The following is a 26,206-nucleotide window of genomic DNA, read 5'->3' as shown; positions in this document are numbered from 1 at the left end:
GGGGGGTCTGGAGCCCAGACTATCACCAGAACCAAAAATCTATGTAAAACTTATTATTATTGATTGTTTCAGCAATATTTACATAAAACCATGAGACCCCTTTAACCCCTTCCCCCGGTGCCTTCTGGGTCTTAATGCCCAAGCATTATTATTTATTTTTCCATCGGTGCCTTCCAAGTATATTTCTGTAACTTTAGTCGTACAAAAGCTTGTTTTTTGTGGCAGAAGTTGCACTTTTTATTTATAGGTATATATTATATATCTTATTGGTTAAAGGGGTACTCCGCTGTGCGACATCTTATCCCCTATCCATGTTATATATCCCCTAGAGACAGGAGGCATGTTATATATCACCTAGAGACAGGAGGCCATGTTATATATCACCTAGAGACAGGAGGACATGTTATATATCACCTAGAGACAGGAGACCATGTTATACATCATCTAGAGACAGGAGGACATGTTATATATCACCTAGAGACAGGAGACCATGTTATATATCACCTAGAGACAGGAGGACATGTTATATATCACCTAGAGACAGGAGGACATGTTATATATCACCTAGAGACAGGAGGACATGTTATATATCATCTAGAGACAGGAGGACATGTTATATATCACCTAGAGACAGGAGACCATGTTATATATCACCTAGAGACAGGGGGACATGTTATATATCACCTAGAGACAGGAGGACATGTTATATATCATCTAGAGACAGGAGGACATGTTATATATCACCTAGAGACAGGAGACATGTTATATATCATCTAGAGACAGGAGGACATGTTATATATCATCTAGAGACAGGAGACCATGTTATATATCACCTAGAGACAGGAGACCATGTTATATATCACCTAGAGACAGGAGACATGTTATATATCATCTAGAGACAGGAGGACATGTTATATATCACCTAGAGACAGGAGACCATGTTATACATCATCTAGAGACAGGAGGACATGTTATATATCACCTAGAGACAGGAGGACATGTTATATATCACCTAGAGACAGGAGGACATGTTATATATCACCTAGAGACAGGAGGCATGTTGTATATCACCTAGAGACAGGAGGCATGTTATATATCACCTAGAGACAGGAGACCATGTTATATATCATCTAGAGACAGGAGGACATGTTATATATCACCTACAGACAGGAGACTATATTATATATCATCTAGAGACAGGAGACCATGTTATATATCACCTAGAGACAGGGGGACATGTTATATATCACCTAGAGACAGGAGACCATGTTATATATCACCTAGAGACAGGAGACCATGTTATACATCATCTAGAGACAGGAGGACATGTTATATATCACCTAGAGACAGGAGGCATGTTATATATCACCTAGAGACAGGAGGCATGTTATATATCACCTAGAGACAGGAGACCATGTTATATATCATCTAGAGACAGGAGGACATGTTATATATCACCTACAGACAGGAGACTATATTATATATCATCTAGAGACAGGAGACCATGTTATATATCACCTAGAGACAGGGGGACATGTTATATATCACCTAGAGACAGGAGGACATGTTATATATCACCTAGAGACAGGGGGACATGTTATATATCATCTAGAGACAGGAGACATGTTATATATCACCTAGAGACAGGAGACCATGTTATATATCACCTAGAGACAGGAGACATGTTATATATCATCTAGAGACAGGAGGACATGTTATATATCACCTAGAGACAGGAGACATGTTATATATCATCTAGAGACAGGAGGACATGTTATATATCATCTAGACACAGGAGGACATGTTATATATCACCTAGAGACAGGAGACCATGTTATATATCATCTAGAGACAGGAGACCATGTTATATATCACCTAGAGACAGGAGGACATGTTATATATCACCTAGAGACAGGAGACCATGATATATATCATCTAGAGACAGGAGACCATGTTATATATCACCTAGAGACAGGGGGACATGTTATATATCACCTAGAGACAGGAGGACATGTTATATATCAACTAGAGACAGGAGACATGTTATATATCACCTAGAGACAGGAGGACACGTTATATATCACCTAGAGACAGGAGACCATGTTATATATCACCTAGAGACAGGAAGACATGTTATATATCACCTAGAGACAGGAGGACATGTTATATATCACCTAGAGACAGGAGGACATGTTATATATCACCTAGAGACAGGAGGACATGTTATATATCACCTAGAGACAGGAGACATGTTATATATCACCTAGAGACAGGAGGACATGTTATATATCACCTAGAGACAGGAGGACATGTTATATATCACCTAGAGACAGGAGACCATGTTATATATCACCTAGAGACAGGAGGACATGTTATATATCACCTAGAGACAGGAAGACATGTTATATATCACCTAGAGACAGGAGGACATGTTATATATCACCTAGAGACAGGAGGACATGTTATATATCACCTAGAGACAGGAAGACATGTTATATATCACCTAGAGACAGGAGGACATGTTATATATCACCTAGAGACAGGAGGACATGTTATATATCACCTAGAGACAGGAGGACATGTTATATATCACCTAGAGACAGGAGGACATGTTATATATCACCTAGAGACAGGAGACCATGATATATATCATCTAGAGACAGGAGACCATGTTATATATCACCTAGAGACAGGGGGACATGTTATATATCACCTAGAGACAGGAGGACATGTTATATATCACCTAGAGACAGGAGGACATGTTATATATCACCTAGAGACAGGAGACCATGTTATATATCACCTAGAGACAGGGGGACATGTTATATATCACCTAGAGACAGGAGGACATGTTATATATCACCTAGAGACAGGAGGACATGTTATATATCACCTAGAGACAGGAGGACATGTTATATATCACCTAGAGACAGGAGGACATGTTATATATCACCTAGAGACAGGAGACCATGATATATATCATCTAGAGACAGGAGACCATGTTATATATCACCTAGAGACAGGGGGACATGTTATATATCACCTAGAGACAGGAGACCATGATATATATCATCTAGAGACAGGAGACCATGTTATATATCACCTAGAGACAGGAGACCATGATATATATCATCTAGAGACAGGAGACCATGTTATATATCACCTAGAGACAGGGGGACATGTTATATATCACCTAGAGACAGGAGACCATGTTATATATCACCTAGAGACAGGAGGACATGTTATATATCACCTAGAGACAGGAGGACATGTTATATATCATCTAGAGACAGGAGGACATGTTATATATCACCTAGAGACAGGAGGACATGTTATATATCACCTAGAGACAGGAGACCATGTTATATATCATCTAGAGACAGGAGACCATGTTATATATCATCTAGAGACAGGAGACCATGTTATATATCATCTAGAGACAGGAGACCATGTTATATATCATCTAGAGACAGGAGACATGTTATATATCATCTAGAGACAGGAGGACATGTTATATATCATCTAGAGACAGGAGACCATGTTATATATCATCTAGAGACAGGAGACAATGTTATATATCATCTAGAGACAGGAGACCATGTTATATATCACCTAGAGACAGGAGACCATGTTATATATCACCTAGAGACAGGAGACCATGTTATATATCACCTAGAGACAGGAGACCATGTTATATATCACCTAGAGACAGGAGGCATGTTATATATCACCTACAGACAGGAGACTATATTATATATCATCTAGAGACAGGAGACCATGTTATATATCACCTAGAGACAGGGGGACATGTTATATATCACCTAGAGACAGGAGACCATGTTATATATCACCTAGAGACAGGAGGCCATGTTATATATCACCTAGAGACAGGAGGCATGTTATATATCACCTAGAGACAGGAGACCATGTTATACATCATCTAGAGACAGGAGGACATGTTATATATCACCTAGAGACAGGAGGCATGTTATATATCACCTAGAGACAGGAGGCATGTTATATATCATCTAGAGACAGGAGGACATGTTATATATCATCTAGAGACAGGAGACCATGTTATATATCATCTAGAGACAGGAGACCATGTTATATATCATCTAGAGACAGGAGACCATGTTATATATCACCTAGAGACAGGAGACCATGTTATATATCACCTAGAGACAGGAGACCATGTTATATATCACCTAGAGACAGGAGACCATGTTATATATCACCTAGAGACAGGAGACCATGTTATATATCACCTAGAGACAGGAGACCATGTTATATATCACCTAGAGACAGGAGACCATGTTATATATCACCTAGAGACAGGAGGACATGTTATATATCATCTAGAGACAGGAAGACGTGTTATATATCACCTAGAGACAGGAGACATGTTATATATCACCTAGAGACAGGAGGACATGTTATATATCACCTAGAGACAGGAGACCATGTTATATATCCTCTAGAGACAGGAGACATGTTATATATCACCTAGAGACAGGAGACCATGTTATATATCATCTAGAGACAGGAGGACATGTTATATATCACCTAGAGACAGGAGACCATGTTATATATCACCTAGAGACAGGAGACATGTTATATATCATCTAGAGACAGGAGACATGTTATATATCACCTAGAGACAGGAGACCATGTTATATATCATCTAGAGACAGGAGACCATGTTATATATCATCTAGAGACAGGGGGACATGTTATATATCACCTAGAGACAGGAGGCCATGTTATATATCATCTAGAGACAGGAGGACATGTTATATATCACCTAGAGACAGGAGACCATGTTATATATCATCTAGAGACAGGAGGACATGTTATATATCACCTAGAGACAGGAGACCATGTTATATATCATCTAGAGACAGGAGGACATGTTATATATCACCTAGAGACAGGAGGACATGTTATATACTACATACATTATAATAAATACTAGTATATACACAGTTGAAGTAGATGTAATAATAACCACAATAATCTCTGTCCATTTTAGCAGCCATGCACAGCAGGTATATGCTAAGGGCAGCATGGTGGCTCAGTGGTTAGCACTTCTGCCTTACAGTGCTGGGGACTTGGGTTCTAATCCCACTAAGGACAACAATAAATAAAGCGTTATTATTATTATAATAACATCAGCAGAGAGCACTGTGCTCGTGATGTCATCAGAGAGAATTCCAAAAAGAAAAGAATTTCCTCTGTAGTATTCAGCAGCTAATAAGTACAGGAAGGATTAAGATTTTTTAATAGAAGTAATTTACAAATATGTTTAACTTTCTGCCACTAGTTGATTTAAAAGAAAAAAGCTTTTCACCGGAGAACCCCTTTAAATAATTGATATTATTTTGCAGGAAAACCAGTTTATGCAGAAACCACCACGGCCCACGCCACCCTGAATGGTCTTCACTACTACCACCAGGACTGGTCACACGCTGCCGCCTATGTCACCATCCCCCCGCTGCGTCTGGACTCCAACACCCCCAGTTACCTCATGAGTCTGCTGGCCAAGTAAGTACCCCCCAATCTACAGCAGGGCATCTGGGGCAGAATGGCGGCAGGGGGAGGTAGTAGAAAGAATCATCAAACATCAATAATGGAGAACATCATACAGGAAGAAAGAGCAACTCAGTCTAGACAATGCTCTGTGAGCTAAATACATCATTGTCTAGACTGGACACAATTGTATCACTTCTCAGCTGAGAGCAGGACGAGCTATGTACAATGTATCAGTCTGGGGTCCAGGATGTTTAGCTCACAGAGCATTGTCTAGACTGGACACAATTGTATCACTTCTCAGCTGAGAGCAGGACGAGCTATGTACAATGTATCAGTCTGGAGTCCAGGATGTTTAGCTCACAGAGCATTGTCTAGAGCTGAGAGCAGGACTAGCTATGTACAATGTATCAGTCTGGAGTCCAGGGTGTTAAGCTCACAGAGCATTGTCTAGACTGGATACAATTGTATCACTTCTCAGCTGAGAGCAGGACTAGCTATGTACAATGTATCAGTCTGGAGTCCAGGCTGTTTAGCTCACAGAGTATTGTCTAGAGCTGAGAGCAGGACTAGCTATGTACAATGTATCAGTCTGGAGTCCAGGGTGTTTAGCTCACAGAGCATTGTCTAGACTGGATACAATTGTATCACTTCTCAGCTGAGAGCAGGACTAGCTATGTACAATGTATCAGTCTGGGGTCCAGGGTGTTTAGCTCACAGAGCATTGTCTAGACTGGATACAATTGTATCACTTCTCAGCTGAGAGCAGGACGAGCTATGTACAATGTATCAGTCTGGAGTCCTGGATGTTTAGCTCACAGAGCATTGTCTAGACTGGTTACAATTGTATCACTTCTCAGATGAGAGCAGGACTAGTCTGGAGTCCAGGCTCTGCAGCTCACAGAGCATTGTCTAGAGCTGAGAGCAGGACTCGCTATGTACAGGTCACTGCCTCTCAATGTTAACTACGGTGTTTCTCTATTGGCTCTATAGGGGGACACAGACCGTGGGTGTATGCTTCTGTCTCTAGGAGGTTTGACACTATGATAATAAAAAAAAAAGTTGGCTCCTCCCAGCAGGATATACCCGCCTTCAGGCCCTGAGGTAATCAGTTTAAGCTTAGTGTCTGAAGGAGGTGGACATGGTCTGGAATTCTCCAGACCAGGTCTTCTGATTTTTTGTTTTCCCAGTTAGGGACGTGTTCGTTTTTTATTCCTTTTTCTTTCCTGTTTTCAGGTTGGGACTCAGGGACTCTGGTTCCCAGTTTCCCCATTGCGAGTAAGGGGGCACAGACATTTCGTATATGCGCTGTTTACCCCCCTCGCCAACGGTCAGCGTCTGGGTCCGGGTCCCCCTATTTACATGCTCACCTCGCTCGCGCATAGCAACGTTTATATCCTGTTGGAAGGAGCCGACTTTTTTTTTTTATTACCATAGTGTCACACCTCCTAGAGACAGCAGCATACACCCACGGTCTGTGTCCCCCAATGGATCCTTCGAGAAAGAGATTTTACGGAGAGTGTTAAAAAATCTCCTTTTTCATTTACCATACGTGTCAGGAAATGTTGCGTTGTCGAGTCATAAACTGTAGATTTATAAATGGTCAACACCAAAAATATAAATAAATAAAAAAGGCGTGTGCCAAAATGTGTGACTTCTATTCCGCTAGTTTTCCGGTGTCAGCCATTGATAAATTCCCTTCAAAAGGCGATAAGAAATTTCTAGAATCTTTTATGTGCATAAAACCATCAGACCCTTCAGAACACGACTTTCTCTTTCCCTCCAGTGACACGCTGAACGTGGTGGCCTCCGATCACCGGACGTTCACCACCAAACAGAAGGCCATGGGCAAAGACGACTTCACCAAAATTCCCCATGGAGTGGGCGGCGTGCAGGACCGCATGAGCGTCATCTGGGAGCGAGGAGTGGTGAGTGTGCGCCGGGACGTCCGCTCCGGTCTCATTGGTTTACACCAGATGCAGCCACGCCCTGTGATGTGCGACGAACTGTGGTGACACTACAATGTCCAGCAAGTCTTATGAGCTCCTCACAACAGTTTTCTGTTTGTGACTTTAGATCTTTTGTCTGATGTTTCCATGGTTACTGACGTACAATATACCCATTTTATAAGTTTTCCAATTTTTTTTCTTTTTACAAATACAAGTTTATGTAAAGACTCGATGTCTCCAGTGCCGGAAGAAGAAGATTCAAAGTGAAATGAAATACGAGAACCAGACAGGCGTCCTGCACTCACCGCAAAAGGTCTGGTCTCTCGGCTCTCATCTCGGGCTGCTCCTCCGGGCGGGCTGGCAAGGTAGCGTGGGGCACTCAGAGGCAACTGCCGGCGGTTTCACGCCCAGAGATGCACAGAAAAGGTAGCGTGGGACGCTCAGAGGCGACTGCCGGCTGTTTCATGCACAGGGATGCCATCGGTTTCACGCACAGAAAAGGTAGCGTGGGGCACTCAAAGGCGACTGCCGGCTGTTTCACGCTCAGAGATGCTGGCGGTTTCACGCACAAATGTAGCGTGGGGTGCTCAGAGGCAACTGCCGACTGTTTCACGCACAGAGATGCTGGCGGTTTCACGCAAAGAAATGCGCTTCTTACGGCCTCCGGCCAGAAGAAGCGCATATCTGTGCGTGAAACCGCCGGCAGTCGCCTCTGAGCTCCCCACGCTACCTTGTTAGCCCACCCGGAGGAACTTTTTACAAATACAAGTTTATGTAAAGACTCAATGTCTCCAGTGCCGGAAGAAGAAGATTCAAAGTGAAATGAAATACGAGAACCAGACAGGCGTCCTGCACTCACCGCAAAAGGTCTGGTCTCTCGGCTCTCATCTCGGGCTGCTCCTCCGGGCGGGCTGGCAAGGTAGCGTGGGGCACTCAGAGGCAACTGCCGGCGGTTTCACGCCCAGAGATGCACAGAAAAGGTAGCGTGGGACGCTCAGAGGCGACTGCCGGCTGTTTCATGCACAGGGATGCCATCGGTTTCACGCACAGAAAAGGTAGCGTGGGGCACTCAAAGGCGACTGCCGGCTGTTTCACGCTCAGAGATGCTGGCGGTTTCACGCACAAATGTAGCGTGGGGTGCTCAGAGGCAACTGCCGGCTGTTTCACGCACAGAGATGCTGGCGGTTTCACGCAAAGAAATGCGCTTCTTACGGCCTCCGGCCAGAAGAAGCGCATATCTGTGCGTGAAACCGCCGGCAGTCGCCTCTGAGCTCCCCACGCTACCTTGTTAGCCCACCCGGAGGAACTTTTTACAAATACAAGTTTATGTAAAGACTCAATGTCTCCAGTGCCGGAAGAAGAAGATTAAAAGTAAATGAAAGACAAGAACCAGACAGGCGTCCTGCACTCACCGCAAAAGGTCTGGTCTCTCGGCTCTCATCTCAGGCTGCTCCTCCGGGGGGCTGGCAAGGTAGCGTGGGGTGCTCAGAGGCAACTGCCAGCGGTTTCACGCCCAGAGATGCACAGACAAGGTAGCGTGGGATGCTCAGAGGCGACTGCCGGCTGTTTCTTGCACTGGGATGCCATTGGTTTCACGCACAGAAAAGGTAGCGTGGGGCGCTCAGAGATGCTGGCGGTTTCACGCACAGAAAAGGTAGCGTGGGGTGCTCAGAGGCAACTGCCGACTGTTTCACGCACAGAGATGCTGGCGGTTTCACGCATAGAAATGCGCTTCTTCCGACCTCCGGCCGGAAGATGCGCATCTCTGTGCGTGAAACCGCCGGCAGTCGCCTCTGAGCACCCCACACTACCTTGTTAGCCCACCTGGAGGAACAGCCGAGATGGGAGTCAAGTGAACAGACCTTTTGCAGTGAGTGGAGGACGCCTGTCTGGTCCTTGTATTTCATTTACTGACATTTACTCTGCATTGCCCTACCACCACCACTGGCCGGAGTTGCCTGGTCACCAATAGGGTAATCCCACCATCCATCACAGGGAGCTGTATTATTAAGGCATTGGCGCCGCTTGTATTTCTCTTTTAGATTTTGAAGTTTCAAAGTAGACTGCGCTCACCAACCATAACTAAGCTTTATTGTGGCAGATACAGCATGTTGATTCTGGCAGGCAGGGCAGGGGAGTGCAGGACAGAAGAGTGTCCGCTCTTGGAATTGCGCCAAACAGTTCTGTCCTGCACACCCCTGCCCTACATGCGAGTGTCAGCTCGTGGAAGCATGCGACTCACGCAAGACAGTTCTTTCCTGCACACCCCTGCCCTATCTGCTTCTGCCTGTCGGTTTGAACTTGCTTTATCTGCCACAATAAAGCTTTGTTATGGTTGGTGAGTGCAGTCTGCTTTGATTCTTCTTTTTTCTGCATTGTTATACTTGATATGGACTTTGCACCTCCGATAGCCATACTGATTTGGAAACAGTTCTGTCCTGCACACCCCTGCCTACCTTTGAGTGCCAGCTAGTGGAAGCGCGCAACTCGCGCAAAACAGTTCTGTCCTGCGCGAAACAGTTCTGTCCTGCGCGAAACAGTTCTGTCCTGCGCGAAACAGTTCTGTCCTGCGCGAAACAGTTCTGTCCTGCGCGAAACAGTTCTGTCCTGCGCGAAACAGTTCTGTCCTGCTCGAAACAGTTCTGTCCTGCGCGAAACAGTTCTGTCCTGCGCAAAACAGTTCTGTCCTGCGCAAAACAGTTCTGTCCTGCGCGAAAAAGTTCTGTCCTGCGCGAATAAGTTCTGCCCTGCACACCCCTGCCCTACTTCAGCTCGTGGAAGCATGCGACTCGCGCGAAATAGCTCTAACGTGCACACCACTCTACCTGCTTCTGCCTGCCGGTTTGAACATGCTTTATCTGCCACAATAAAGCTTTGTTATGGTTGGTGAGTGCAGTCTACTTTGAATCTTCTTTTTCCTGCATTGTTATACTTTATATGGACTTTGCACCTCCGATAGCCATACTGATTTGGACCTCGCCGTTGTCTATCCCTTCTCACACGTTGTCACAGACTTCAGTGTCTCCAGTGCTGACCCATCTTCTTCTCCGATCCAGACCTTCCATTCTCACCTCATCACTGCGTAGAGTCTATGACAATTTTGGGGGTTTCGTTTGCCCACCAGCTTTTTGAGGACTGGCCAAAGTTTCTCAATGGGATCTGGGAGTTTCCAGGCCATGGACCCAAGATGTCAATGTTTTGTTCCCTGGGCTCCATAGTTATCATGCTGGGTAAAGCCTTGTCTTTATGGTAGGAGAAGTTGGTTTTTCGAGGATGTTCAGATACAGTCATGGCCGTGTTCTTAGCCAAATTTGTGAGTGAGTCGATTCTCTTGGATGAGAGGCCGCCCCACACATGGATGGTCTCAGAAGGCTTCGCTGTTGGATGACACAGGACTCATAGTGGTGTCACCTTCTCTTCTCCGAATAATCATTCTTCCAGATGTCCCAAATAGTGTGAAGACTTCATCAGGGTAGATAATTTCACCCCCGTCCTTTGCAGTCCGATCCCTGTTACACGACACCATCATCCAGCGCTTCAAAATTCCGGCAGCTTTATTAAAAATTCAATGGATACAGCACACAGGTTAAACCGTCCACTACAGCATCAAACGCATTTCGAGCGCATGCGCTCGAAACGCGTTTGATGCTGTAGTGGACGGTTTTACCCATGTGTTGTGTCATGGTGTCGTGTTTCCGGTTCTGTGCGCACCAAGCCGGGTGCAGATGGCACCTGCCACAACCCCTGACCTCTGCCCTGGTGCTGATCCCAACATGGAGCTGAAGCAGACGTGATAACGAAGCGGCTCAGAGTACAAGACATAGAAACTTTGGATCCATGATCAGGAAACTCATCAGATCTCAACCCCATTGAGATCCTGTGGACGATCCAAGAAAAGCAGGAGGACGAACGAAAACACAGAAATTGGGATAGAATCTAAGCAGTGATGAGGTCAGAGGTCAGGACTGGACCCAGAAGATGATATCCAGCATGACCAGGAGAACTGCAGAAGTCATGGAGGAGAAGGGTCAGCACTGGGGATAATGGGGGAGATTTATCAATCAGCCTGAAATCCTAATTGTCTGGTTTTTCCTATAACCAATCACAGCTCAGTTTTCATATCTTAACAAGCTCTTGTAAAATGAAAGTTGAGCTGTGATTGGTTAATTAGAGTTCAGGCCGATTGATAAATCAGGGCCATTGAGTCTTTACATAAACTTGATGTATTTGTTATTAAAAGTTTAAAGGGGTACTCCGCCCCTAGACATCTTATCCCTTATCCAAAGGATAAGAGGATAAGATGTCTGATCGCGGGGGGCCCACCTCTGGAGACCTCCGAAATCTCAGCTGCGGCTTCGCTCAGTGCCGGATGACTGGTGATGCGGGACGGAGGCTCGTGACATCCCGGCTGTGCCCCCGCTCGTGATGTCACGGCCACGCCCCCTCAATGCAAGTCTATGGGCCGCCACGCCCCCTCCCATTGCCTTGAGGGTGTGTGGTCGTGACTTCACAAGCGGAGGCGGGACCGTGACATCATGAGCGGAGGCTCTGAACCCGACGCTCCAAACAAATGCCGGGTGCAGCACAAAGATCCCCTTTGGATAGGGGATAAGATGCCTAGGGGCAGAGTACCCCTTTAAAATGCTTCTAATTGTCTTTCTGTTACCATAGAAACATCTTACCAAAAGATCTTAACTTATCAAAATTAGTATCGGTCTCCCAGCTTTTGGCCAGGAGTGTACGTCAGTAAATGATCAAGCTGAGCGCTCCCTACAGCCGCCATAGTGGTTGTCCTGCTCCAGTGTTTGCTCTAATACGGCTCTGGTAATTGTAGTGTTACCAAAGCAGGAGCCCCACAGCGCCCCATGGTGGCCGTTTATTACATTATATAGTCACTTGGCTTTTCCTTTTCATCACGTCGTCCCCCCAATAATAATGATTGCTCCTCCTGCAGGTGGGAGGTAAGATGGACGAGAACCGCTTCGTGGCAGTGACCAGCTCCAATGCAGCCAAGATTCACAACATGTACCCGCGCAAAGGACGCATCATCCCCGGGGCGGACGCAGATGTGGTGGTCTGGGACCCCGAAGCTACAAGGTACAGGATAGGACCCGTATGTTATTCATCTAGCTAGACTCTAATGTGTGATACCGAACCCACAATCCCCTCTGTTTAACCATAATGCTCCCGTAGATGGGCTTGGCTGTGAGATATTGATATACATATACAGCAGCCAGAGGGGCAAATCTTTAGGGTGTAGGAGTAGTAGTCATACCCAGTCCTGGTGCCACATAAGACCTCCCATGTTATAGGTGGCACTTGGTAGGTGGGTGCCCTCTTACATGTTTTTTAGTATGTCTCCTTTCTGTACTCCAGGACTATCTCAGCCAGCACCCAGATCCAGGGCGGTGACATCAACCTGTATGAGAACATGCGATGCCACGGCGTGCCTCTGGTCACAATCAGCCACGGCCGTGTGGTCTACGAGAACGGCGTCTTCATGTGCGCCGAGGGCTCCGGGTCCTTCTTCCCCATGAGGACTTATCCAGATTATTTATACAAGAAGATGATCCAGAAGGAAAAGGTGATGTCACTTGGGGCTATGAGATACTCAGTTAATCAGATCTAATGTGATGACGGCTCCTACATCATTGTCCATGTACCAACCATTGTGATCACGGCTCCTACATCATTGTCCATGTACCAACCATTGTGACCACGGCTCCTACATCATTGTCCATGCACCAACCATTGTGATCACCGCTACATCATTGTCCATGCACCCACCATTGTGACCACGGCTCCTACATCATTGTCCATGCACCAACCATTGTGATCACCGCTACATCATTGTCCATGCACCAACCATTGTGATCACGGCTCCTACATCATTGTCCATGCACCAACCATTGTGACCACGGCTCCTACATCATTGTCCATGCACCAACCATTGTGATCACCGCTACATCATTGTCCATGCACCCACCATTGTGATCACGGCTCCTACACCATTGTCCATGCACCAACCATTGTGATCACGGCTCTTACATCATTGTCCATGCACCAACCATTGTGATCACGGCTTCTACATCATTGTCCATGCACCCACCATTGTGACCACGGCTCCTACATCATTGTCCATGCACCCACCATTGTGATCACGGCTCCTACATCATTGTCCATGCACCAACCATTGTGATCACCGCTACATCATTGTCCATGCACCCACCATTGTGACCACGGCTCCTACATCATTGTCCATGCACCAACCATTGTGATCACGGCTCCTACATCATTGTCCATGCACCAACCATTGTGATCACGGCTCCTACATCATTGTCCATGCACCAACCATTGTGACCACGGCTCCTACATCATTGCCCATGCACCCACCATTGTGATCACGGCTCCTACATCATTGTCCATGCACCCACCATTGTGATCACGGCTCCTACATCATTGTCCATGCACCCACCATTGTGATCACGGCTCCTACATCATTGTCCATGCACCCACCATTGTGATCACGGCTCCTACATCATTGTCCATGCACCAACCATTGTGACCACGGCTCCTACATCATTGTCCATGCACCCACCATTGTGATCACGGCTCCTACATCATTGTCCATGCACCCACCATTGTGATCACGGCTCCTACATCATTGTCCATGCACCAACCATTGTGACCACGGCTCCTACATCATTGTCCATGCACCCACCATTGTGATCACGGCTCCTACATCATTGTCCATGCACCAACCATTGTGACCACGGCTCCTACATCATTGTCCATGCACCAACCATTGTGACCACGGCTCCTACATCATTGTCCATGCACCAACCATTGTGACCACGGCTCCTACATCATTGTCCATGCACCAACCATTGTGACCACGGCTCCTACATCATTGTCCATGCACCAACCATTGTGATCACGGCTCCTACATCATTGTCCATGCACCAACCATTGTGATCACCGCTACATCATTGTCCATGCACCCACCATTGTGACCACGGCTCCTACATCATTGTCCATGCACCAACCATTGTGACCACGGCTCCTACATCATTGCCCATGCACCCACCATTGTGATCACGGCTCCTACATCATTGTCCATGCACCCACCATTGTGATCACGGCTCCTACATCATTGTCCATGCACCCACCATTGTGATCACGGCTCCTACATCATTGTCCATGCACCCACCATTGTGATCACGGCTCCTACATCATTGTCCATGCACCAACCATTGTGACCACGGCTCCTACATCATTGTCCATGCACCAACCATTGTGATCACGGCTCCTACATCATTGTCCATGCACCAACCATTGTGACCACGGCTCCTACATCATTGTCCATGCACCAACCATTGTGACCACGGCTCCTACATCATTGTCCATGCACCAACCATTGTGACCACGGCTCCTACATCATTGTCCATGCACCAACCATTGTGACCACGGCTCCTACATCATTGTCCATGCACCAACCATTGTGATCACGGCTCCTACATCATTGTCCATGCACCAACCATTGTGATCACCGCTACATCATTGTCCATGCACCCACCATTGTGACCACGGCTCCTACATCATTGTCCATGCACCAACCATTGTGATCACGGCTCCTACATCATTGTCCATGCACCAACCATTGTGATCACGGCTCCTACATCATTGTCCATGCACCAACCATTGTGACCACGGCTCCTACATCATTGCCCATGCACCCACCATTGTGATCACGGCTCCTACATCATTGTCCATGCACCCACCATTGTGATCACGGCTCCTACATCATTGTCCATGCACCCACCATTGTGATCACGGCTCCTACATCATTGTCCATGCACCAACCATTGTGATCACGGCTCCTACATCATTGTCCATGCACCCACCATTGTGATCACGGCTCCTACATCATTGTCCATGCACCCACCATTGTGACCACGGCTCCTACATTATTGTCCATGCACCAACCATTGTGATCACGGCTCCTACATCATTGTCCATGCACCCACCATTGTGACCACGGCTCCTACATTATTGTCCATGCACCAACCATTGTGATCACGGCTCCTACATTATTGTCCATGCACCAACTATTGTGATCACGGCTCCTACATCATTGTCCATGCACCAACTATTGTGATCACGGCTCCTACACCATTGTCCATGCACCAACCATTGTGATCACGGCTTCTACATCATTGTCCATGCACCCACCATTGTGATCACGGCTCCTACATCATTGTCCATGCACTAACCATTGTGATCACGGCTCCTACATCATTGTCCATGCACCAACCATTGTGATCACGGCTCCTACATCATTGTCCATGCACCAACCATTGTGATCACGGCTCCTACATCATTGTCCCTGCACCAACCATTGTGATCACGGCTCCTACATCATTGTCCATGCACCAACCATTGTGATCACGGCTCCTACACCATTGTCCATGCACCCACCATTGTGATCACGGCTCCTACATCATTGTCCATGCACCAACCATTGTGATCACGGCTCCTACATCATTGTCCATGCACCCACCATTGTGATCACGGCTCCTACATCATTGTCCATGCACCCACCATTGTGACCACGGCTCCTACACCATTGTCCATGCACCAACCATTGTGATCACGGCTCCTACATCATTGTCCATGCACCAACCATTGTGATCACGGCTCCTACACCATTGTCCATGCACCAACTATTGTGATCACGGCTTCTACATCATTGTCCATGCACCAACCATTGTGATCACGGCTCCTACACCATTGTCCATGCACCAACCATTGTGATCACGGCTCCTACACCATTGTCCATGCACCCACCATTGTGACCACGGCTCCTACACCATTGTCCATGCACCAACCATTGTGATCATGGCTCCTACATCATTGTCCATGCACCAACCATTGTGATCACCGCTACATCATTGTCCATGCACCAACCATTGTGATCATGGCTCCTACATCATTGTCCATGCACCAACCATTGTGATCACGGCTCCTACATCATTGTCCATGCACCAACCATTGTGATCACGGCTCCTACATCTGGGTCCATGCACCAACCATTGTGATCACAGCTCCTACATCATTGTCCATGCACCAACCATTGTGATCACCGCTACATCATTGTCCATGCACCAACCATTGTGATCACGGCTCCTACATGATTGTCCATGCACCAACCATTGTGATCACGGCTCTTACATCATTGTCCATGCACCAACCATTGTGATCACGGCTCCTACATCATTGTCCATGCACCAACCATTGTGATCACGGCTCCTACATGATTGTCCATGCACCAACCATTGTGACCACGGCTCTTACATCATTGTCCATGCACCAACCATTGTGATCACGGCTCCTACATCATTGTCCATGCACCCACCATTGTGATCACGGCTCCTACATCATTGTCCATGCACCAACCATTGTGACCACGGCTCCTACATCATTGTCCATGCACCCACCATTGTGATCACGGCTCCTACATCATTGTCCATGCACCAACCATTGTGACCACGGCTCCTACATCATTGTCCATGCACCAACCATTGTGACCACGGCTCCTACATCATTGTCCATGCACCCACCATTGTGATCACGGCTCCTACATCATTGTCCATGCACCCACCATTGTGATCACGGCTCCTACATCATTGTCCATGCACCAACCATTGTGACCACGGCTCCTACATCATTGTCCATGCACCCACCATTGTGATCACGGCTCCTACATCATTGTCCATGCACCCACCATTGTGATCACGGCTCCTACATCATTGTCCATGCACCAACCATTGTGACCACGGCTCCTACATCATTGTCCATGCACCCACCATTGTGATCACGGCTCCTACATCATTGTCCATGCACCAACCATTGTGACCACGGCTCCTACATCATTGTCCATGCACCAACCATTGTGACCACGGCTCCTACATCATTGTCCATGCACCAACCATTGTGACCACGGCTCCTACATCATTGTCCATGCACCAACCATTGTGACCACGGCTCCTACATCATTGTCCATGCACCAACCATTGTGATCACGGCTCCTACATCATTGTCCATGCACCAACCATTGTGACCACGGCTCCTACATCATTGTCCATGCACCAACCATTGTGATCACGGCTCCTACATCATTGTCCATGCACCAACCATTGTGACCACGGCTCCTACATCATTGTCCATGCACCAACCATTGTGACCACGGCTCCTACATCATTGTCCATGCACCCACCATTGTGATCACGGCTCCTACATCATTGTCCATGCACCCACCATTGTGATCACGGCTCCTACATCATTGTCCATGCACCAACCATTGTGATCACGGCTCCTACATCATTGTCCATGCACCAACCATTGTGATCACGGCTCCTACATCAGGGTCCATGCACCAACCATTGTGATCACGGCTCCTACACCATTGTCCATGCACCAACCATTGTGACCACGGCTCCTACATCATTGTCCATGCACCCACCATTGTGATCACGGCTCCTACATCATTGTCCATGCACCAACCATTGTGACCACGGCTCCTACATCATTGTCCATGCACCAACCATTGTGATCACGGCTCCTACATCATTGTCCATGCACCAACCATTGTGATCACCGCTACATCATTGTCCATGCACCAACCATTGTGATCACGGCTCCTACATCAGGGTCCATGCACCAACCATTGTGATCACGGCTCCTACATCATTGCCCATGCACCAACCATTGTGATCACCGCTACATCATTGTCCATGCACCAACCATTGTGATCACCGCTACATCATTGTCCATGCACCAACCATTGTGATCACGGCTCCTACATCATTGTCCATGCACCAACGATTGTGATCACGGCTCCTACATCATTGTCCATGCACCAACCATTGTGATCACGGCTCCTACACCATTGTCCATGCACCAACCATTGTGATCACGGCTCCTACACCAGTGTCCATGCACCAACCATTGTGATCACGGCTCCTACACCATTGCCCATGCACCCACCATTGTGATCACGGCTCCTACATCATTGTCCATGCACCAACCATTGTGATCACGGCTCCTACATCATTGTCCATGCACCAACCATTGTGATCACAGCTCCTACATCATTGTCCATGCACCAACCATTGTGATCACGGCTCCTACCTCAGGGTCCATGCACCAACCATTGTGATCACGGCTCCTACACCCGGGTCCTCATACCCACCATTGTGATCACGGCTCTTACATCAGGGTCCATGCACCAACCATTGTGATCACAGCTCCTACATCCGGGTCCTCATACCAACCATTGAGATCACGGCTCCTACATCAGGTTCCATGCACCAACCATTGTGATCACAGCTCCTACACCATTGTCCATGCACCAACCATTGTGATCACCGCTCCTACATCCAGGTCGTTATACCCACCATTGTGGTAATATGGAAGTAAATTGTAACTCTAATCCAGCATGCAGGTATTTTCCCATCATTTGTGACTTGATCATCACTGTACGTTTTGTTTTTATGTATTTTAGGTGTTGGGCCTGAAGTATGTAGACCGTACCCCATACCAGGGAGACGTGGCTGTTGTGGTGAATGCTGGAAAAAAGGAAACAGGAAGTCCATCAGCAGATACTCCGATCCGGCCAACCACTCGTCACGGCGGCATGCGGGATCTCCATGAGTCCAGCTTCAGCTTGTCTGGCGAGTGCTCCTCCAATCACACCCCCCACCATTACATCTACAAATATTCTGTTTAAAACCTCCTGTAGGGGGAGCTCAAAGCACAAGGATTACTCACATTGAGCTCAATAATAAATCTGTATGCTCTGAGCTCCCTCTAGTGGTCTCTGCAAGCAGCTGAAATTTATACATGTATTTCTGTGTAAAGGGAGAAAAGGGGCTCTTCTGTCCCCCTTCCTCCAGCCTCCTCCTTCCCCTCCTCCATTTCTCTCCATCCCATTTGTCTCCTCTGTCCCCTCCTTACCCATCTTTTTGCCTCCAGATTCCTCTTTACCCTCCCATATACCTCTGTCCCCTCCAGATTCCTCTATATTCCTGTCCTTCTTTATATCCCTCTGTCCTCCTCCACCTCCCTCTGTCTTCCTCCAGACCCTCTGTCCCTTCTTCATTTCCAGTCATGCGTCCCCATCCTTATCCAGACTTCACTGTTGTTCTCCATACCTCCGCAAGGTTGGCCAACTCTGCTCTTATGTGTGTGGGCACCTTAAAGGGTTACTCCACCCCTAAACCTCTTATCCCTATACAGAGAAAAAAGGAAACAGCCGCAATGCACAATATCTATTTATCAGTGGGTATGTAGATTACAGTGCAGCTTTAGACATCAATTCAAATAATGTCTTCTAAAATCAGCATCGTTCCCTTCTCTTCTCCATCTGGTCTGCGCCATCATCACGATTTCTTCCAGCCACAATACTTCTCCGTTAAACCTGCAAAACAAACACTTTTCAAGCATCAGCCTCCAGATTATTCTTTTTCAAGTGAGGAGGAATACAGGGGCGCATAGGTGTAAAGGGGTAACAGAGGAGTGCAGGAAGGTGTGAATGGGTGTACAAGGGTAACGGGTGTACATGGGTGACAGAGGGGTGTACCTGGGTGACAGAGGGGTGTACATGAGTGACAGGGTGGTAACAGAGGGGTGGGCAGGGGTGACAAAGGGACAGAAGGGTAAATAGTGGTGATTGGACATTGGTGATAGGGGGGTAGATTGGTTGGTGGTCAGAGGGATTGTGTACAAAGGTGACAGGGGAAGACAAGGTGGACATGGATGCCAGGAAAGTGGAAAAGGGGTGACAGAGGGGAGAGGGTGCATTACCTTATTTAACATGAGCTGAGCCGTCCTTCTGCAGGGGGCCAGGAAGAATCTGTGGGCCGAGAAGAATCTGACGGGCCAGGAACATAGTCCTGGGGCCTGGCGGGAACATAGTCCGGGGAGCCGGCGGGTGGATAGTCCGGGCAGCCGGCGGGAGGATAGTCCAGGGGCCGGCGCACCATCCCCTGCATTTATCCCCTTCCCGGCCTGCGCGCCTGTGACTCACTCATGGCGTCGCAGGGAGGAGGGGGACACTGTGTGCTCAGTGCGCATGTACACGCAATGCGCACGCAGGCTTCCCTTCCCCTCTGCGCCGCCGTGATTCACAGGCGCGCAGGCCGGGACGGGAGATGTGAAAAAATAAAATGATCTGCTGGAGCCCGCGGAACCCCTGGCAGTTCTCAACGGTTGGGAATCACTGGTTTAGGGCATCTGGTGCAGCGCCGGAGGCTCGTGACCTCACAACCACACCCCGCTCAATGCAAGTCTATGGGAGCGGACGTGACTGCCGTCTTGCCCCCTCCCATAGACTTGCATTGAGTGGGTGTGGCCGTGACGTCACGAGCCTCCTCCTCGCATTGCCAGTCATCCGGCATGGAGCGAAGTTTGCTCTGTGCACCGGATGTCTGGGGTGTCGCAGCAGAGCGGTCTGCAGATGTCTGGGGTGCCGCAGCAGAGTGGTCTGGGGACCCCCGTAATCAGACATCTTTTTTCAATATCCTTTGGATAGGGCATAAGATGTCTAGGGGTGGAGTACCCCTTTAAAGGAGAACTTTAGCCAAAACTAACTTATTCCCCTATCCACATGATAGGAGATAAGTAGCTCATCACAGTAGGGTCTCACCACTGGGACCCCCCACAATGACATCTCTGGAACGGAACAACTGCTCTCAGTGAGGAACACTTGCGGTAGACGGCACTCGCACCATTCATTTCCATGGCTGTACTTAGGTCTCTTTGTCACTCCCATAGAAATAAATGGAGCGTGTGCCATCTATCGTACGTGTACCTCACTGGGAGCTGGAGTCCCGTTCCAGAGATCGCAGGAGGTCCCAGCGGTCAGACCACTGTGATCTGCTACTTATCCTGTGGATAGGTGATAAGACAGTTTTGGCTGGAGTTCCCTTTAAGTCCATGAGTACTGTATGTCTTCCTGAGGGTGTCTCTATAACAGTATCACTGTCTTTTACAGGTGCTCAGATTGATGACCACGTTCCGAAGCGAGCCTCAGCTAGAATCCTCGCCCCTCCCGGAGGAAGATCCAGTGGGATCTGGTAAACACTGAATTGCGCCCACTCGTCCATGATACCCCACTCCTGCAGAAGATCAGCCCTTCTGCCCCTTGTCAGTCACACCCATCACGTGAAACCTCACCTGTAATTTGTCGAAAGAGGGGGATCAACTGTGACTCTTCATCGTTTACCCGCCAACGACACAAGACTGCGGTGTCTGCAGCCGGAGGAATGTCACCATTTGCTCCTTACACGTCTTCTTCCCGGGACACCTTCCGCAGACCTCCTAACCTTTTATTTATTGTAGTGATAGCTGACTGTGTGTGCGCGTGAGCCCTCGAGTGTGTGGACGGACAGAACTCTGGCCTTCGTCTCACGGTTATTACCAGTCTTCGTAGACGTGAGGTGTTTTATTCACAGAAGGGATGATGGCCCTAGTCTATCGAGTGCTGCTTCCTCTTATGTGTTTGAGGGGTTTAGTGTCTCTCAGGCACCAGGAACTTGGGCTACCCCCTATAGTGACGCCACTAGGTGCAGGGAGGCATCTATTCCAGTGAGGAATCCTACCAGTGGCAGTTTTTGAAATGGCTTCATCCATTAGTAACTAAGGGCTCTGTCATAAACTCTCATCCACCTGAACCTCATGGATATTCCAATAGCAATAACCTTCCCCCCCCCCCCCCCCTCCCGACCAGTGTGACTGGAGGGAAGTCCGACAGCTCCCCAGTACCCTGTCCGGTCTCGTCTTAATCATATATGCACGACCCATGGTCTTATATACACATTTTGGAGCTTAGGACCAGAGCTTAATGGCTAGCGGAGACATGAAATGTGGTCATATCCAAGGTAACCAGACCAGCAAAGGGGCCCTTGTAAAAGCTTCTCCCCTCTGACCAGAATCAGTCATTCTTTGAGGTGGCAGGATCCTTCATACTGGACGAGTCAAGCTGAGGGCAATGCATGAAACAGACCACCTTCCTAGGATACTTGCGTTCATTACAGCAGCTGTAGTGACCCCTTGAAGCTTGGAAGGGCTACAACAGTGGTCTTAAACTTTGGATGTTGCAAAACTTCAACTCCCAGCATGCGGCTGTCCGGGCATGCTGGGAGTTGAAGTTTTGCATCATCTTGAGTCAGAGCTGGTGCAAGGATTTTTGCCACCCTAGGCGAAAGCTAATTTTGCCACCCCCTGACCCTGCCCATTGGCTCCTCCCCCCTTGACACTCCCCACCTTACTACTGGGGTGACACACTGTAACAAACCTCCTCCTCATGGGGCAGATGTATGGAGGTGCGTGCGATGTCAGGGGAATGCTGGATGGACCTGGCCTGCCTGTCTGGCCTTGGAAGTGGCACCGCACACCTCCAGCAGGCTGAAGAATGCAGATTATTATGGTATCGGGGGGTGTCGTGCCATGGTGATGCCAGCTGGGCGGGTGCTTAGAATGAGCTGCGTGTGCTTTAGACACTGGCTGGCTACTAACTTTCTTGCAGTGAGCAGAGCAACACCCCCCTTTAAGAGGGCGCTCTAAGCGGCTGCCTATTTTGCCTATAGGCAGAACGGGCCCTGTCTGGATGGCCATAGTTTGAGACCACAAGTCTCTAATGGACGTCTTGTTACATAGTTGCAACCACGCAATGGTCGTGGTTGTCCTGGTCAGTTGGTCACGATGTCACCGCAATACAACATACTGTCTCATTCTGACCGGTTCTGTTATATACGTGTACACAAGGCACAACTGCCTTTATTGTCGAGTAGATCAGGTGCACGACCTTCATGGTCAGCCTCAAAACCACCATATTTATGCAAAGCCCGGGGAAGGGTTTTAATTGCCCGAAACATTGCGTTCTAAATCCATTGTATGCCCCTTAACGAGACTGCGGGATACGATCCATAAAATCATCACATAAGAGTGTACAGATCTGGTAGATTAGTAAATCATCACCTGGAAGGATTCTCTACAAGAATGTATCTCCATTTGCCGAACAGAGGAAGGATCAGCAAGAGCAGTGACATCACATTTAAAACTGTGTGATGTGATGGAGAGAATAGTGTGGTCCGGCACTAACAAGACTAAGGCCTGTAGCTATCTGGACAAATGCAACAGTGGAGTCCGTTGGTGACCCCAGAATTAACGTTGACAACGGTGGTGCAAAGTACATATGCAATTCCAACAAAGACAGAACTGCACTCACCATACAACGGAACTTTATTGGAGTATTCCAGGCATGTCAAGCAGGTGCGGTGGTGGAAGCGGGGGGCGTAACCGGGACAGACTGTTTCACGCTTTCACAGCGCTTCTTCCAGCCGGTATACCAGTAGTGGAGGTGGGGGATGTGACCGGGACAGACTGTTTCACGCTCTCACAGCGCTTCTTCCAGCCGTTATACCCGTGGTGGAGGCAGGGGACGTGACCGGGACAGACTGTTTAACGCTCTCACAGCCCTTCTTTCAGCCGGTATACCAGCTGGAAGAAGCGCTGTGAGAGCGTTAAACAGTCTGTTCCAGTCACGTCTCCCCGCCTCCACCACTGCACCTGCTTGACATACCTGGAATACTCCAATAAAGTTCCGTTGTATGGTGAGTGCAGTCCTGTCTTCTTTGTTGGAACTTTATTGGAGTATTCCAGGCATGTCAAGCAGGTGCGGTGGTGGAGGCGGGGAGACGTGACTGGAACAGACTGTTTAACGCTCTCACAGCGCTTCTTCCAGCTGGTATACCGGTGGTGGAGGCTGGGGGACGTGACCGGGACAGACTGTTTCACGCTCTCACAGCGCTTCTTCCAGCCAGTATACCGGTGGTGGACGTGACCGGGACAGACTGTTTCACGCTCTCACAGCACTTCTTCCAGCCGTTATACCGGCTGGAAGAAGTGCTGTGAGAGCGTGAAACAGTCTGTCCCGGTCACGTCCACCACCGCACCTGCTTGACATGCCTGGAATACTCCAATAAAGTTTCGTTGTATGGTGAGTGCAGTCCGGTCTTCTTTGTTGGAATTACATTTAAAACAGTGACATCACACAGTCCCGTAGACATAACATTGCCTCCTCTGCCGGTGACATCACTTCCTGGGCGACGCAGTGAACGCAACCGCAGCAGCTACCGAGGCCCTAGGCCTCATCTTACTGATACGAAATGCGTAGAGGAAGAATTTAGGATTTGGTAAGGAAATATGTGAAAATGAGTAGTGTGCATGCGCGTCTATTATGCCATATGTAGGTAGGGTAAGGATTCTCTGAAGTGGAGCATGATGGGATTGGTAACTGCAGGGGGATTTGAAGTTTTATTTTTGAGTAATTTTAGCGCAATTTCACTATGAAGGATTCTCTTAGAAACAGTAGAGCTAGATCGGTGCCAGGAAGGATTCTTTACAGCCAGTGTATAGGGCAGTAATTAGGACGCATGATAGGTCACATGATAAGGCAGTATAGGGATCGGTATAGTCTGAGGATCGGAGACATGACGATCCTGGCCCCGCGGAGCCGCAGTGTTGACGCCGCCGTGAACTTTCACTGTGATACATCTGCCCCCGGACTTTAGTGCGTGTGTGTATGTGCATTGGAGCTGTGGTGTTCTGTACATGTTGTAGTAGGATTTTACATTTTTATTTAATATTTATTTTTTATTATTCTGTACAGTTTAAGCTTTTATTTATTTATTTATTTGACCGATGTTGTGATTTCGGAGGGGCACAGACCGCATCACATCTGGATTCGCAGCTTTTCTCCCCTTTTTTCCCACCTTCACGCTTCTCCCCGCCAATGTTACGGTGCTAGAAAAAATAAAAACGATAATGTTGCACTAATTTCACGTCACGGCCCCCCTCCCCCACCTCTTGCGTCTGTCTTTCTATGGCCTGTACTTTCCCCGTCCCTTTGCCAGTTCATGAGCCACAGTGCCAACGCGTTAATGTGCCGCCCTGAAGCTTGCAAGAGGCAGGGCGAAAAATCGTGGATTCTGGTCTCAGTTTTCATTAAAATGTTACAACTTCAAGTGAGTCATGTGACCTTTCATTGTTTGTCCATCATGTGACCGATCTGACACAGAATGCAGAGGCTCCCGGTCATAATATAACTGGACTCTTCACTCCAGATGGCCCCACTTGTGGGACTGAAGAAGTCACCGAGGGGAATTCAAGCCACGGTCCATCCAGATACATATATATATGGGTTAGATGTGTGTGTATGTATGTGTGTGTGTATATATATATATATATATATATATATATATATATATATATATATGGGTTAGATGTACAGTGGTCCCTCAAGTTACAATATTAATTACTTCAGTAATACAGGTAAAGAGTACAGAACATGTAATACCTCCCTGTACTGTAGGGGGCGCTACCAGACACCAGTCAGTGCATACACTACAGTAATACAGGTAAAGAGTACAGAACATGTAATACCTCCCTGTACTGTAGGGGGCACTACCAGACACCAGTCAGTGCATACACTTCAGTAATACAGGTAAAGAGTACAGAACATGTAATACCTCCCTGTACTGTAGGGGGCGCTACCAGACACCAGTCAGTGCATACACTACAGTAATACAGGTAAAGAGTACAGAACATGTAATACCTCCCTGTACTGTAGGGGGCGCTACCAGACACCAGTCAGTGCATACACTTCA

At 47.8% G+C, this 26,206-nt stretch overlaps 1 protein-coding gene across 1 annotated transcript in view; it reads left to right on the top strand.

Moving 5' to 3' along the window:
- The window catches only part of DPYSL5 (dihydropyrimidinase like 5), a gene marked incomplete at its 5' end in the record, with an annotated part of 39,372 nt that extends 15,337 nt beyond the window's left edge, over positions 1-24,035 (top strand). Inside the window, 6 exons of the mRNA XM_056551576.1 lie at positions 5,388-5,544; positions 7,316-7,457; positions 12,433-12,575; positions 12,855-13,062; positions 19,042-19,210; positions 21,532-24,035. Coding sequence (XP_056407551.1) covers positions 5,388-5,544; positions 7,316-7,457; positions 12,433-12,575; positions 12,855-13,062; positions 19,042-19,210; positions 21,532-21,617 — 905 coding nt within the window. The remainder of the gene's footprint in view (positions 1-5,387; positions 5,545-7,315; positions 7,458-12,432; positions 12,576-12,854; positions 13,063-19,041; positions 19,211-21,531) is intronic.
- Between the last annotated feature and the right edge of the window lie 2,171 nt (positions 24,036-26,206).

Source organism: Hyla sarda, unplaced genomic scaffold (assembly GCF_029499605.1).
Source record: "Hyla sarda isolate aHylSar1 unplaced genomic scaffold, aHylSar1.hap1 scaffold_1102, whole genome shotgun sequence".
NCBI classification, from domain to species: domain Eukaryota; kingdom Metazoa; phylum Chordata; class Amphibia; order Anura; family Hylidae; genus Hyla; species Hyla sarda.
This window is presented reverse-complemented; position numbering and strand designations above follow the sequence as displayed.